The sequence below is a fragment of the Dermacentor variabilis genome, chromosome 11 (assembly GCF_050947875.1).
Source record: "Dermacentor variabilis isolate Ectoservices chromosome 11, ASM5094787v1, whole genome shotgun sequence".
NCBI lineage: Eukaryota > Metazoa > Arthropoda > Arachnida > Ixodida > Ixodidae > Dermacentor > Dermacentor variabilis.
Genome location: NC_134578.1, coordinates 53987520 through 54004924, shown reverse-complemented (window position 1 = coordinate 54004924; position 17405 = coordinate 53987520). Strand labels below are relative to the sequence as shown.

Below are 17405 nucleotides of genomic sequence, written 5' to 3'. Positions count from 1 at the left end.
TTTGAGCCCTTGAGGGCAGTCAGAGGCATGCATTCGTTTTTTCGGACTACCTGATTTTTCATACGACTCCGCGGTCTCTAGGGAGCCTGAAAAATGGGATTTTGACTGTGTGTGTGCGTGTATATATATATATATATATATATATATATATATATATATATATATATATATATATATATATATATATATATATATATTGCTGCGGTTTCAATGCAGCAGAGCGATCTATTTCACATGCATGATTGGGTGGTTTTGTGATGCTACCTGGACATACGTACTGAGAAGGGTGCAAATTTGTAGTATTGTTTTTCATTTATTTAGAAATACCCCCCCCCCCATGCTCCATGTAGGAAAATTATGTGAGGGGGATCACGTTTGACCTGATCGGCAGGGTTGCCTCGGTTTTATGCTAGGAATGCTCGGGGATGCGCAGAGATATTGATAGTCTGGAAATACTCAGGGAAAATTCAGGGAATTTGGACTTTTATCACGGAAAATTAGCTGTAGTTTTATTGGCAAGGGAATGAAAGTCATGCTAATGCTGGCTTGAGGCGAAATTTTCTGGACATGCCCGATAATTCGGACGGCTTCACGGCACCACCACTTGCCCCATAAAATCAATGCATAAGAACGTATGGAATTTCGGACGCAAGAACCTTTTGCCGTCCGATTTTCCTGACTTTTTGCAATGATCGCAGGTCCGAAACGGCTTTAATCAAAGCCACCACCGCCACCATGTTGATTATCTCGCGACCTCGAACTGGCGCTGTCGCCTGCACATCCGCTGCAGCCGTAGCCACCACCGCAGTAGCGCTAGGCCTAGCAATATTGACATTCGTTACTGGCGCCGACTCAGCCTTTGTAATCCTCGCCAATGGCTTCAAAGCTCGGAAAGCACGATATGTTGAATTAAGCAGGTTTCCAAAAGTAAGCTTCGCCTGAATACACTATTGTTACTCGGTGAAGCATACACATAGTATTACGGTGAAGCTTAACAAATGTGGGAAGGGGCAATTGTCACGGGACCCAGTATGTATTCCTTAATTATACACGCGTGCACTCGCCATCTCCTGTACAAGTATGACCACCAATATGCCTAATAAGTGTACTGGTGGGCCTTCAGATCTTTTTACGCATGTGCCTGTGGCGATTTGAGCCTTCAAGTGCAGTAAAAGACATGCATTCATTTTTTCGAAGTGCTCGATTTTTCGGACGTTTTCGCGGCCCCTGGGGAGTCCGAAAAATCGGACATTGACTGTAAACTGACCAAGAGTATGCTTCACATGGTCCATTGGGCGAATGCGTGGCAGAAGGAGGACAAGAACAGAAAGGACCGACACATTGAGGAATGAATGGGAAAGCCAGTGTGCCGCCACTTCTTTAAAGGAGCTTGAGCTCAAAGAGCAGTGTTGGCTGACGTCGAAATGCAGGTGTCCCTCATCCACACCAAAATAAACTCTTTATAGCAGTGAAATGCAACACTGAGGGGTTGTGCATAAGCTGAGAGTATGTCAGAACAGTTGAGGTTGACTTTCCAGCTGTTGAGAGAGAACGCTTGGGCCTCATACCAATGAGTTTGCTTTCAGTTGATAGAAATAGCTCATATTCGAAAATATTTCGTTCTTTATGCTCTTTATGCATCTACCGTATTCGTATTTAAATATGCTTGGCTCGATTTGCAATGAACTTTACTATTCTTTTGAAAATATTTTATTTGATGTGCATTTTACTGATCCCTCCTTTCTGATTTCTTTTTGAGTAAAATAAGCACTACTTCTTACTATTCAAACTAAATTAAGCCGTTTTTTAAAAAAAATTTCACAATTCTTATTAGAGAGTGACAGCATCAGGCGACAATGTGTCAGCCCATCTTGATATATAACAAAATTCTGTGTCACTCAAGGAATTTTGCAAAGGTACTCAGGGAAAACCTGGAAAACTCAGGGGATTTGAAAATGTCAACTTTGTTGACACCCTCTATGCATGTTTCAGTATTGCATGCACTGCGAGTTCCTTTTCACATGTGGAGGTTGTGGTGTCACTTGCCATCGACAGTCATCTGATGAGAAAGCACAGCTTAGGCAGATTTTTTCACCCACTTGACATAAATGTTTTGCGGGAAATGTCACTATTAGGTGTCATGTAGGGAAGTGTATTGCCTCCACTACAGGATGGAGGAGTTTGGCATCGGATGGCTAACTATAATATACGGTTACTATGACAGGTATAGCAGAACGCATAGCAACAAAAGCAAAATGCCTTGCGGTGCAAAGTTGCATTGTTTGGGTTTCAGTACCAGTTTTTTTATGTCAGTCAGCAATAGATATTGACACAGCTTCATGGTGCTAATAGTAGGCACATGGTTGCTTCGACAAATTACTATCGGCACGTCATTGGTCCTGACTGTATCTCGATAACATTCTCTTTGTGGGTCACATTTGTTTTTGAACATGCGTCCTCTCAGGGCCACATTTTCTTATTGCGGATTTAAATTCTTTGGAATGACTTAGAAAAAAAAAACAAGCAAATATTTTCTTGTCTTGTTTTCATAGGTGACAATAAAGCATCAAAATTGGTTTTAGATGTGCAGTTTTATACATAGTTTATTGTTGAATACATGGATAAACAAGCATAAAGAATTTTTATGAATGTAAATAAATTCCCACAACCTATTTTTATGTTTTAAATAAGTTTGATGCACTGGATTCGTATGTTTTGAAACATGCTGTTCCATTTTCTACTTTTATTATATGTTGCGCCGAGGGCGCGATCCCAGCAAAAACAGTGGGAAGACCTCCGAGCCATGTCTGAACCAATGACAAGGGGTAACCGAAATAGAAAACGAAGTGGATTGCTGGAGGATATGGCACAGGGCATACTCCCATAGTGAAAGCAAGGCATGCATGCTACTAAGCACCTGCAAGCAATCTAAGTGGAGTGCATCCGTTAGAAAAGCGAGGGATAAAATTGCAGTAATTGATTGCTTGATCACTATACGAGATTCTATCAGTTCTCGTATGTCCTGTAAAAGTGATGCATGCACGGCAGTATTGTCGACTTGAGCGCCCGCTTAAGGTATTTGCACACCTACGGGAAAGCCATACAGGCAGGCATCATGCAGTAACGCTTTGAGTGGCAAGAAACAAGATACAAATAACTTCTTGCGATAACCATAGCTTGAAACCAAATGCACAAGAATACTGATTACGAAGTGTGCGAGCGAGGGCGGGTGGCTATAAACTAGGCGAAGCGGGATTGCTCCAAAACTACTGCAGAGGCAACCACCACAGACGAAGAAAAAACTCGTTTTTGTGGAAGCTGAAGGTTGCAGCAGCTCCAGAGGGTTGCTAGGTGACGCTTCATTTCAAAAAGGTGCATTTTTTAAATAAATCAGTCGCCCCCTTACATGTACATCGGTGAGCCTCAAAGAGTTAAATGACACTAGCTCTCACTGAACAATCTCTTCTGTGGATATATAGTTGTCAAACTAATCCACTCACTCAGTGGCGCTTGCCTGTGGGCACATTCACTTACATACACTTGCACACCTGGAATGAGTGTGTGCGAGCGTACCAGCCTGTGTGACCCAATATGTATGACAATCGCCACAGAACCAAATTGCCCATAGGCTAGTAAGACTTTTGCATGGCATAGTATGCTAGGCATACACGTAACAGTAAGTAGCGCACAATAATCACAGTCACATGAAAGGGTACTAAAAACAAGCACTAAACTCGCACTGTTTATTTACCAGCACGGGTCAATAAATATGTAGGGTGTAGATGAAACAGAGTGCTTGCACAAAACAGTTATCACAATGTAGGCGTCAGCTAGTGTGCATCAAGAAAAGCTTTCTCTCTATTATAGAGGTTGATGGACAGATCACTGACGCAATGACTACCGCACTTCGATTTTAAGAATACTTTTGCTAATATTGGCTGTCCATTGTGTACTTCTAACAAGACTCTTTATCACACCAAGTTGGAGATCTCACGCGTACGTGTTGCAGTTCTCGGCAAAATTTGTCTTTTGCTTCCTCTTTATATTCCTTTTTATATTCCAATATTCCATCCCTTTCTTACTCAAAACTGCTATTATGAAGATGTACTGTCAGGTGATTCCAATGGCTTGCATATATACAGTACTAGTTGTCAGTAATCACTTGCCTGAAGTTTAGCATTCTGTGCCTACTTCTTCAGTTTAAATGCAAAGCTTTCTAAATTGTGTTGTTCACTAAGTTTTTGGTTTCCTCACATTCTTTTGTTAGCACAGGTATTTCCAGCCAACCTGAAGTAAGTGTTTCACCATTGCCTGTGGCAGGCTATATATATATATATATATATATATATATATATATATATATTTGTTTATTTCCAGAGCATGAGTGTCTCTTGGCTTTAAGCAGATGTAGATCCAAGAATTGTACATCCTCTCCTTTTGTTCAGTTTGCTGTGGAGAGAATAAGCCTGCACACGAGGCCTAGCACTTTATCCTTGCTTACACTTATTAATACTGGTAAAAAGGAACAGTACGGCAGTGTTGTTGCTCTTCCCCAGTGCTAATGTCACCAACTTTTCAACTAATGTGCAAAATCAAGTTGAATGTGCAGCAGATCCATGTACATATGCGCCAATAAGCTGTGTATGTACTAGACATCTTGTGTGTGTTGTCCTGTTGATGACTCGTGCATATTGCAGTTTCTGTTTGAGTATCAGCCAATGAATTGATCAGTTATCTGAGAGAGTGCAACCAAACAAGGATGAAGAAGCAAACATGTTCATCATAGCAAACACTGACGGCTAGCTGTATCTTTACTGTTTAGTTGACTTGTTTCAGCTTACCTTAAAAATGAACCAACTAGTTCTTATCAGTATTCTTATCAACAGTTCTTATCAATAAGAAAAGCCTTTCTGTGTGTGAATTACTGGCGTTGAAATACCAATACAGATGTGAACCACAACAGTGCTAGCACCATCTAGTGACGTCAAGTTCAGGTGCAGTGCACAAAACTATTACCGTTGAACATCGCTACATTGAACATGAATATATTTATTATTAAATGTAATGAAGTAAATCTGAAAGGTTTCTAGCTGATATTATCATGTTACAAATATATTCTAATTAGAAATATTGCATTTTATGGAGGCATTGTTATGTTGGAGGTGACTTGTTTATAACGGGGTATCACTGTATTGAAGTGACAGGCTACGCTCGGCTTAGCTACTGGTGAATAAGGCATTGGCAGCAATATAGTCATGAGTGTACAGTTATTTTTATTTTTCTTTCAATGACAATATTATGAAACAAAACATTATTTTGGATGCTTTGTGGCTGAACTGCCACAAGATGTCACTACTAGCTCTGTTGCTGCTGTCGGTTTCTCTGGTGTTCTAGCATTCCATAAACTGCGATACGTATGCAAACAGACTAAAGAACTCTACTATTGATCGCTAACTTTGTCATTCAGTCAACAATCTTTTAAACACAGAAAATCTTTGTGTTACTTAGGGCAGTGTAACTTGCATGTTAAATCGGAGTCTCTCACTGTTTACTTCGTGCTTTTTAGAAATCCTATTGGTACTCATCTGTGGAACACGACAGTGAGCAGGAAGGCATCACTGACCAGGAAGTCAACAATACCGACGGCGTCTTCGAGCCTCCACCGTCAGATGCACGGACCACCATTGCACTCTCTCACGTGACCAAGGTGAGCAGGGCCAGTGCCTGTTTCAAAACCTCGATGAGGTCAGAACACCATTAGGCGAAGAAAGCTATAGCAGCATACTAACAGTGCAGGTGAGACATGAGGATACAGTAAGTAATACAACTAGTGCTCAGTCGAATGTCATCCTACATGCTGCAGTATCTGTGGCGCTGTGCTGGTTAACAGGAAATTGGGGGTTCCGTTCTCGGCAGTGGCGGCCACTTTCTGAAGAACGTACTGTGTAAAAGTGCTTGTGTACCATGCTTTGGGTGCACATTAACAATCCTCAAGCTTTTTTTTTTATGTTGTTGTTGGTGATCAAAGTTAATCCGGAGCTGTCCACTACGGCATCCCTCATTGCCCTTTGTACAGCTTCAAAACATTAAACTCCACAATCTAATTTTAATTTTATGGTTCAGGCCTATGTTGCACAAACCCAGGTGGCCAAATCGAACCGTAGCTCTCAACTGCGATTTCACTCAAAGCCCACGTGTTTGTTGATTTAGGGCTTTCAGTTCTGTCAAAAATCAATAAGCTAATCTATGTCTTACAGAGTAATTTAAGTATGATCAGCATTTTTATGCAAGTACACCCGCCGTGGTTGCTCAGTGGCTATGGTGTTGGGCTGCTGAGCACGAGGTCGCGGGATCGAATCCCGGCCACGGCAGCCGCATTTCGATGGGGGCGAAATGCGAAAACACCGGTGTGCTTAGATTTAGGTGCACATTAAAGAACCCCAGGTGGTCAAAATTTCCGGAGTCCTCCACTACGGCGTGCCTCATAATCAGAAAGTGGTTCTGGCACGTAAAACCCCAAATATTATTATTATGCAAGTGCGGTCGGAACACCAGTTTGCAATGCTCATATGAGACTTCCACGTGGACTTCACATAAGATTTGTCGTCCTCTTCTGAGCTGTCTCGAGGGCCAATCATTACACTTTTGTAAATTGCCAGCAGTGCAAATTAGTAGACATTAATGCCAAAGCAATCTTTTGCACTGACACCAGAATATAACACTTTGCAACTGATTTTGTATTTTCAGTTCGGAAAAGATTATATATTTACAGCAAGTCAAAGTCACAACCAACTAGCCCAGTTTCGCGAAGTTATCTTGCTTTCATAATCATTTATTTTGATATATTCCATTTCAGTATAGCTAAGTTACTCCTGTATTTGCCTTGTTGCTTCATCAAGTTCTTTTTCATCACCTCACAGAAATTTAGAGGCACCAACAAGAAGGCTGTTGACAACCTGTCTCTACAAATTTTCGACGGCCAGCTTACTGTCCTTCTGGGGCACAATGGTGCTGGCAAGACAACCACCATGAACATGATCACAGGTTAGGTTCAAGAGAGGACAGCTTGCATCATTGTTTGTTTTGATATGCTATCAATGTCAAGGGGGCAGAAGCATATGGGGCAGAAACTTGGAGGTTAACAAAGAAGCTCAAGAACAAGTTAAGGACCGCGCCAGGAGCAATGGAACGAAAAATGTTAGGCGTAATAATAAGAGACAGAACAAGACTGGTGCGGATCAAAGAGCAAATGGAGATAGCTGGTTTTCTAGTTGAAATCAAGAGAAAAAAATCTTCGAATGATAAGGAAATTCAAGTGGCGTTTATGAACTCTACGATTATGGAATCTGCAATATGGACTCTGTGATGTGTTCGAGTGATGATGAAAGCGACAAAGAGGCCAAAATCAATAATTAGTGTGATTATTAACCTTGTTTGGCTATTCAGATCAAGAAATTGCAATGATGTTCACTGACACATCACCAATGAAATACCATTTGCCTCTGAAGGTTGCTAATGTGTCGTTTAGACAAAAATTGAATGTGACACACTTTGGGAAAGCCTCCATCACAGAGCAGACAGAAATTCGTACTTCCAGATTGCAAGGGATATAAAGTAGCCGGCATACGCCTGTCTTTCTCTAAGAACATTACTCAAGACATAGGATACTGGTCACTTACTCTTCAAGTGCATTAATTTATCGACATATGTGCATAAATGTCTAACTGTTTGCAAACCATAGCAGTAAGTAGACATCTCATGCAAGCAAAGAAGCCAAAAGGCCATAAATGAAAGAGTGTTTCCCTCTTCTTTCTTCAGGTCTACTCCTTGCCTCCCATGATGACTTGCCTACATGTCAGTCTGTGTAGTTTCTGAGCATGCTGTACAAGTGACCCTATGTTGTCATTTTTTAACGTTTTTATTATACACACATGAGAGATAAGGTTTACTTACATGTAATAGTCTAACCTTATTGTGCAAAGCTTCATGTGACCTGAAAATGTCTTTGTTATATCCGATATTGGTTATATAAACATACAATAATTTGTTACATGCTGATATTGGTGACAGAAACTTTTAGGTTTACTTTGGCATATCTAGTGATTTGTTATATCTAGGTCCACTATATCAAGGTTAGGTTGTATTCCAGTATTAGTAATTTATTTTTGGACAATATTGCCAGGTGGTGGCCCAAAACACTTTGTTTTTAGCGATAAGTTGAGAATCGATCGTGATGATGATTTGCTTAAAATTTTGCCTTCTCTTAATGTTTTATGTTCTTAGATTTCTTCTTTATTATTTTTTAAACCATAGCTTTAAATCACCTTCTGCTTTAGTGAGTCAATGGTCAGAAAGTGAGGAAAGGAAAACAACTGCCGCTTTTTTAAGAGTATCAGATCTCAAGATTGTGCATTGCCTGGAACATCAGCTTCAATGCACTTAGATGGCTAGCTAATAAGCTCTTTGCTACATCTTTAAAAGTCGCAACAAGTGGATGTGTGCATATCCCCCTTCAGGTAAAGTGAGAGCAAGGCATTGAACCGAGCCAATGTTTCTTCAGTAAAGTTGCTGGCCATTTATACATTACCACTAAAGAAGTCACAAAGACTCCAAGAAAGCTAAGTTATCGATAAGCTGACTTCAAGCTTGCCAAGCTGCCAATACTGCTGTATTCGATTTCCTCATGGCTATAAATGTGTGCCTGTTATAACTATTGTAAAGTATTATACAGTTGGCTGAGTCATGTACAGTGAAACCTCGTTAAACCGTAGTTGGCCGGAGCTCGGAAAAAGTACGTACTAAACGGTAGTACTGTTTAACAGAAATAGTATGAGATCGCCCACTTACCTGTCGAAAATGGAACTCAGAGAGAGTGCGATGAAAGGGGAAAAAAACATGCAGTATTTATTCACTTCACGCGGCAAAAGTGTTATTTTCGTTTGATGCCGCGGCGGCCTAGGACGACGACAGCGGCCTCAAATTTACTGAAGCTGCGTGTCAGCTTTTCAGCCAGCCCCCTCTTCTTTGCAAACACTCGCATGGCAGATTCCTCGTTCGCATTCCGTATTATCCGTGCACGCGCGCAGTAGTGCTGCAGAAGTCCTGGGGGCGCATTTTCATTGCTGGGTGCCAGAGTTTGGAATACTTTTCGTTTGGAATAGAGTTACGTTATCGCGCCCCTTTTCTCGTCACGACGATTGCATTCATTAGGCTGACGTAACGCGTAGCTTTTGCCACTATCGGGCCTGAATCGCCCGTGCTGTTGCTTTCTGTGTCGTCCTTATCACTGTCGCTAGGCGACACTTCGGCAACAACAGAGGCAACGATGGCGAAAGGTCAAACCTCGTAGCCGACATGTTTTCGCGGTCGCAGCAGCGCTGCCGAGCAACTTCTTCGCATTCCAAATGCCATACACCGTAGTCAACAGAAAATCCTTGTCACGTGCCAGCGCCGACTTCTTCGTGTCACGTTCAATAGCACGGACGATGTCTAATTTTTCTTCTATGCTGAGCACCCGGCGTCTTTTTTATCTGAGCTTGGGAATGATGCGAGTCCTCGCTTGCACGATGCCATAACGCTCTCTGGCACAGCGTCCAACAACGCCCTCCAAACGCACAGGGCGCTTGGAGGCTGTTGTTTTGATCTCTGAGGCTTGTTGTTCTGCCGGTGGATACGACGCACCGCCGTGTTTGCGCGACGAAAAGTTGAAACGCTACATTTTAAAAGATGCATACGCAATGAGCTGGTACGGTTTATGCGGATACAAAACACATTATGTTCAATGGCCGCTGAGTCGGGGATTTGACTTTACTACATTTAAAACGAAAAAGCGGGTACGGTTGAACGAGGTTTTACTGTAATAGTACAGTGAGCAATGCGTACAGTGAGAAATGGTGGTATACCAGGGTAACATATTGGGTTGCTAAAAGAAGGAAACCACAGTCAAGTGTGGCAATGGATCAGATTCCGTGATGAGATTAGGAAATTCATTAGCGTAAAATAGAGTCGATGACACAAGACAGGCGCTTCTGAAGATAACTGGTAAAGAAGCGTTGACTGCCATCCACAGCTGTTGCTGTTGCTGATCACCAGAATAATGATATGTCACAAAATGTTTTTATTTGCCGTTAATTTCAGGATTGTTCCCACCCACTCGCGGTCAAGTGCACATCAATGGCTACAACATTCAGACACAGACTAAGAAAGCACGGGAAAGCTTTGGCCTCTGTCCACAGCACAATGTTCTTTTCGATGAGCTGACGGTCGAGGAGCACCTTTACTTCTTCTACAGTGTGAGTAGTGTTGGCAAGATGATTTACACTTCTAATACTTTTACTTTTGTCATGCTATCAGCATTATCCTTGCTCTGCTGTTGCAAGAGATGTGCTTTGGTGGCAGACATTTCTTGTGTTGGATAGTGTCAGCACTTTAGAAATTGCTGAAAAGTCAAATGCATGGGCCTGCCTGAAGGTGCTGTTCCACTTCACTCCACTGTCTGCAGACCTAGTGTGCTGCTCTTCTTATATGGCTAGTTTAGCTTCATAGCTTATTACTATTAGGTAAACTTACGTTACATTGTTCTGTTACTGTAGACCTCAGATATATCAAACTCAAAGGGGATTGCTAAATAGTTCAATACACCAATAATTTAAAATATAAAATTGGCTCAACTCAGCTTATCAGAAAACTTCGCACATCTCGGACAACCTCCTAAGATCATGAAAAGTAATAATTTACAGATTTGTTTTTGCAAGGCCAGGTCGAATGCACAAAAACTTACTTTTTTGTTTTTTGTGGACGAGTGCCACAAGTCACTCGCGCTGCAGAATGTTTTGATAAACTGATTGCAATGCGAACCCTAAAAACCCACGTGGCCTGACTGCAAAACCATGGTGTGCCTCGTGTTCATCGAAGTGCTTGTTGCGTGTTTTTATTCCAGATAAAGTAAGCATTGATGCGACGTGAAAGCAAACCAGCCTATATTTGCAGTGCCACTGTCAGCACACTTGTACTGCGAATTGCATGCTAACCGTCGTGGCCGCGTGTCCACTGCAATACCCGTTTAAATGGCCGATCATCATTTATTGGCAATGAGTCAACTGATCAGGTGCTGTTAGATTTGAAAGTAGCTTTTAGCTTGATGAATGCCCAAGTTCATTCCCACTGATGTGTCCCTGCAAGTACGAATCAAATGAATTCAGTGTGGACTGAGGGCCTGCATGTGCAGTCAGTGACTGATTTTTTAGAGGGGGCGATTTTTCGGACATGGCCGATAATTCAGATGCCTTCGCAGCACCGCTACATACCCTTAAGTCAATGTTTCAGAACGTCCGAAATTTGGGACGCAAAAAACCTTGGCCGTCCGATTTTCCAGACTTTTTTCCATGACTGCAGCTCTGAAATGGCATTAGTCAAAGCCACGACCGCCACCAGTTCGATTATATTGCTGCCTCGAACCAGCGTTCTCGCATGGAGATCCGCTATCAGTCGCTGTAACCATCACCGCGGCAAGGCAAGGCCTAGCTACTTCAACGTTTTCTGCCAAGTTTCTTGCTCTTCGGTGCCTTCATTTTTATTGAAACAATTTGCTGCTGTTAGCAGTGACGCCGACTCCGCCTTTGTAACTCTCACCAGTGGCTCGAAGCTCGGAAAGCACGAGTTGCATAATGCCGGTTCCCAAAAGTCATCTTCACCTTAGTACAGTAACGTTACGCGGTAAAGCAAAAGCGAAAGTATTATGGTGAAGCATGACAAGCGTGGGAAGGGGCAATTGTCACGAGACATGTTCCGTATTCCGTAATTATACATGCGTGCACCCACCGTCTCCTATCACAGTACGAGCACCGGTATGCTTAATAAATGTACTGGCAAGCTTTTCGAGCTATTTCGGACGTGCCTGTGGCGATTGGAGGTCTTGGGGGCGGTAAAAGGCATGCATTAATTTCTTCAGACTGCCAGATTTTTCTGATGTTTTCGTGGCCCCCAGGGGGTCCAAGAAATCGGACGTTGACTGTAGTCATTTTGAGAAGGGTGGATGTGCTGTACAGTTGTTCCGTTAAATGCAAGCTGTAATGTGAAAATCTGTCCATGGGGGGAGGGTACATAAAAACGGTAAACAGTACAAAAAATGGTAAAAAAGAGTGCAACAATAATTACAGACCAATCTCACTAACATCGACAACTTGCAAAATTATGGAGCACATAATACATACCCACATCTGATTTTCTTGAAAAACATGATCTTATTGCAAATCTTCAGCACGGATTCCGGAAAGGTTGTTCTACTTGCACTCAATCAGTCCAAACTGTACACGACTTTGCTAACTCTATTAGTAATGGGAACCAAACAGATGCCATATTTATGGATTTCGCAAAAGCATTTGATAATGTTTCTCACAGAAAGCTGCTTTCCAATATTAATGGCACAATAAAAAACAACAAAATTACTAATTGGATTTCGGCATACTTGAGTAACCGTCAACAATATGTCACTTTTCGTGATCATTCATCTCAGTCTCTTTCTGTTGACTCTGGTGTCCCTCAGGGTTCTGTGCTTAAAACATTGTAAAAGACATTCCAGTTCATATTAAATTATACGCTGATGATTGCGTGCTCTACTCAGAAATCAAAAACATAGCAGATCAAACAACACTGAACGAGACCTTCCAAAAGATTACTGAATGGTGTGATGCCTGGCAAATACCGATAAATTTTCGAAAAACCGTTTACATGAGAATAACCCGCAAGAAAAATCCCCTCATATTCCAATATTTTTTTGCTAACAATATCCTTTCAGAAGTCGCACAATACAAATATCTAGGATTATGGATTACTAACAGGCTTGACTGGACTAAACACATTCATCAGTTTATAAGCAATGCTAACCATAAACTTTTTTTTCTTAGGCGAGCGCTAAAACTCTCCACACCCAGAGTCTGGCTCCTAGCTTACAACTCGGTTGTCCTTCGAATGTTAGATTATGCGGCGATCATTTGGGATCCATTTACTAAAACGAACATCAATAAAATTGAAAAAATACAAAAGAAAGCAGTTTGTTTTGTTTACAATAAGTATGGACGCACATCAGTAACTGATCTGTTAAATAGGGCTGGTTTGATATCTGTATCCGAAAGAAATCGTTTCCCGACTTAAGTTCTAATAGCAATTAATCAAAGGTCATTTTAAGATTAATACTGATGGACTAATATCCTTCTCTTCAGGTTACACTACAAGGCAGCATCATAATCTCACAATCACCCCTTTTCGTCAGCAAAATAACTGCTTAAATATTCATTTTTTTCCAAGAACAGTAATGGAATGGAATCGACTTACTAATTATCAAGTACTACAGCAATCTCTGACGTCATTCACCAGAAGCCTCAGTGTCCATTAACATCTATTTTCTGTTGTATTCATTCCCTGCTGCCAATATAGTTACTAATTTCTTATTGTTATCAACTTTATGCCCCTTACATTTTTTATTACTGTATTACTCAATATTGTATATGTTCCTGAATAATTAAGATATGCCATAAACCTTAGAGTGCTCTCTATGTCTGCGGATACTTTTTGTTTGTTCGCTAATCATTTGCGGCCTTTGTTTTTTTTTCTCGCTTCTTTTGTAAATATTTGACCAGTGCTTCTATCTGTATGCCCACCCTGCGAAAATCTCTTCCTGGGATTGCAGTATCACTAAATCGATTCGTTTTGGCTGCTTGCAAAAACAGAAGAGGCCGTTTGTAGAAATTCTACAAGACAAACCCAGTGGTGTTGGCATCTCCAGTTTGGCATCTCATGCCCGGAGTCACACAGTGAAATGATAGTGTCATCCATGCTCTTTTGAGGAATGTATGTGTTTGACTGGGAGGCCTTTGCATTCTTGCATTGTGGTGATCCCCTTTCTGATAATGAATGGCCGCAGGTAGTATGGTTCACTGCACGAAATTAGTTTTTGCTGTTATAATGCTTCACTGCATAACACGGCTGTCTTGCGTTGAAGCTTACTAAAGCAAGTTTGCCAATATGGAGCACGAATAGGACCCTTGCTCCGCAAGCCATCCATCATACCTACCAAGTTTTACGATTTCATCTTAAAGTGTGAGATTTCCCACACATTCTTATGAGTACTGTATTAACACCTATATTTTTACAATTTTCTATTTTCTTCATTCCAAATTTGTGAATGCATTGAGCATTAGTTTATGGGATCGCTATAGTTGCTGCAGGTCGTCTGTTTGAGGTGCCATGCTGGCAACACTGAATGCGGTGGCTTGTATTCAAAGCCAATGATCATTTGCGGAAGTATAGGTGATCACCTTTGCTAATAGCTTCCCAGTGTGGCTGCCACTCGAAAAGGGGCAAAGTATAGATTCTGCTCTGGACAGCATTCAAGCCGAGTTAGGCAGTCTTCAGTTAGAAGACCTACCTCCTGAAGTAATGTCTCGGGAGTCGATTGAGGAGCACCGGAGTGCAGTCTCTGTCCTTCGAATAGTGGATGGTCGTTTTAAGTTTGCCAAACTTACAAAAGTTGTGTCCGAACACTCCCGCTAAGCAGTGCAAAGTGTGACAGAATTTTTTAGCAAGGTTAAAATGGCACTCACCCTGTTCCGCAACGCCTTCATGTCAGAAAATACCATGAAGCTGTTGCTAGTCGCAAGGTGTGCTAAGCTTCATTCAGGGAAGTGCCACGAAGAGGTTTTCGACAAGGACTTCCTCAGAAAGTCTAAAGCGTCAACAGCTGTAGAGCTAGCCCAGCCTTTAACATCTAAGGTGTAATGAGTTCGTTGTGCCGCTGTTGTGACGTGTTTGTTGTGCATTTCGCCTAACCAAAAGTGTCTGACCAATAAAATGGTCTTTTAGTATTTCTTTATGCAATTGCATTTTTGGGTATCTTTTGTAGTATCCTAGGCGATGTGGGCTTGTTAGGTATGCCTCCACAGCTTAAGAAGCATACTTTGCTGCTGCCCTTCAGATTCAGTTTGACAGCATCTGCCTAAACAGTGCTTTTTTCGGTGGCATAAATATTTGTGCTGAACCGTGTAATGGTTGCGGATCCATTAAGAGAAGCGCACTTGCAGGGGCACAGTGCGTGGCAGCGTTCAGTATATAGAATCTGGCAGTGAATGGGATGGTAGACTAATAAAACTTCTTGGGCAAGTTTGTGTTGATTTTAGGGTGCTAAATAGGCATGCAAGGAAGAAACACGCAGACACACAGAAAGGGATGATATGCGCATAGTAGAGTGCTACTCTTTTACATAGTATTTATAAGGGGATGTCACAAAGGTTCCATATAGGCAATAATTTGGTATATCTTAGTTTGATATATACGTGATTGGCTGTATCTCATAATCAGTTCTTGAGACGTTTACTATATCTATGTTGCCTAGGAGAATGTAGTTTTTTTCTACTTTATTTCTAATAAATACAGATTTATTAACATTGTTTTTAGTGTCACAAGTGTTGCAGCTGAGTCTAGCAATCTGGGCCCATGTACAAGATTGTAAGCAACACTTGCTTCTTGAACCATGGCAAGTATGAATCTGTAAAGCTTAGCAAAGATACTTCAGGGTGTCTACCAACCGGGAAAACCGGGAATTCTCAGGGATTTTGAGTAGTCTGGAAAAACTTAGGGGAAACTTGGGGATTTTTGCCTCTATCAGGGAAATTTAGTTGTAATTTCATTGAAAGGGTCAAAATCCGCGGTAATACTGGCTCGAGTAACAGACAAGAATCGTAATGAATCGTCTTTGACGTCCTGTCGTCGGCTGGAAGAGTTGCCAGTGTACAGTCAACGACTGACTTTCCGCATTCCCGATAATTTGGACAGCTTCGCGGCACCGCGACGTACCCCATAGAGTCAATCTATCAGAACGTCTTAAATTTTGGATGCAAGAACTCTTCGCCGTCCGATTTTCAGGACTTTTTTTGCCGTGACCACAGGTGCGAAACGGCATTAATCAAAGTCACCACCGCTGCCATTTTGATTACCTTGCCACCTCGAACCGGCGCTCTCGCACACAGATCCGCTGGCAGCAGTAGCCACCACTGCGGCAACGCTAGGCCTCATTGCTTCTATGTTCGTTATAAAGCTTCTTGCCGTTTGGCGCCGTGTTTTTCATTGAAAGAATTCGCCGCTGTACGCAGTGGCACTGACTCCGTCTTTGTGGTCCTCGCGATTGGCTTCAAAGCTCGGAAAGTACAGCGCGTTGCATAATGCCGGTTCCCAAAAGTCAGCTCTGCCCCAACAAAGGAGTGTTACGTGGTGAAGCATAACAAGCGTGGGTAGGGGCAATTGTCACGGGATACACTATCTATTCCTTAATTATACACGCGTCCATCCACCATCTCCTGTCACAGTACGGGCACCGACATGCCTAATAAGCATGCTGGTAGGCCTTTTCGGATGTGCCTGTGGTGATTTGAGCCTTTAATGGCAGTAAAACACGTGTTCATTTTTACAGACTGCCGGATTTTTCGGATGTTTTCGCGGCCCCTGGGGAGTCCGAAAAATCAGACATTGACTGTAAACTGACCAAGAGTATGCTTCACATGTTCCATTGGGCAAATGCGTGGCAGAAGGAGGATAAGAACAGAAAGGACCGACACATTGAGGAATGAACGGGAAAGCCAGTGTGCCGCCGCTTTTTTCAAGGAGCTTGAGCTCAAGAAACAGTGTTGGCTGACGGTGGAATGCAGGTGTTCCTCATCCAAATTGAAATAGACTTGCTGAAGCAGTGAAATGCAACATTGAGGTGCTGTGGGCGGGCTGAGAGTATGTCAGGAGAGTGAGGTTGACACACCAGCTGTGGAGAATCTCGTGACAAAGTTCGGGCCTCACGCAAATGAGCTTGCTATAAATTGATAAAATTAGCTCACATCACCTTCAGTCATGGCGTGCACATTTGTAGACACGACCTATTTTTGCCATTTCTGTGCAGTGGTAGCAAGAAATAGAGCATGAGCATTAAGCTTACGGCAAATTGAACGTTCTGTTAACCTAAATTACTTCCATTTTGCTTCCGAGTGATATGCATCGTTACAGAGTATCGCTCTGGTGAAGGCACTACCATGCTTTACATGACGCTTGATGTGGGGCATGCCGGTAGCAACCTTGAAATATATGTGTGTGTGTATATATATATATATATATATATATATATAGTATTTACTTTTTTCTTGAAATGCTTGAGGTTAGTGAATAACTTGTGCATGTAATTCGAGTGGGGGATTTAATCCTTTTTGTGAAGAAGCGCAGCATGACTGACTTTACAATATTCAAATATTTATTTACCCTGTAATTATAATTACTCATCATAAAATGCTCAAGAGTCATTCTATCACCTTGATTTGCTTTCAGTGGAGTGTCAAGCACCACCTATGTTTCACACATATGTATCAACAGTC

At 41.9% G+C, this 17405-nt stretch overlaps 1 protein-coding gene across 4 annotated transcripts in view; it reads left to right on the top strand.

The window, feature by feature from the left end:
* The window catches only part of LOC142564420 (phospholipid-transporting ATPase ABCA3-like), a 114240-nt gene that overhangs the window by 36111 nt on the left and 60724 nt on the right, over positions 1 to 17405 (top strand). For all 4 annotated transcript variants that reach the window (XM_075675415.1, XM_075675414.1, XM_075675413.1 and 1 more), the window contains 3 exons: positions 5567 to 5707; positions 6921 to 7044; positions 10138 to 10292. In XM_075675415.1, coding sequence (XP_075531530.1) covers positions 5567 to 5707; positions 6921 to 7044; positions 10138 to 10292 — 420 coding nt within the window. The remainder of the gene's footprint in view (positions 1 to 5566; positions 5708 to 6920; positions 7045 to 10137; positions 10293 to 17405) is intronic.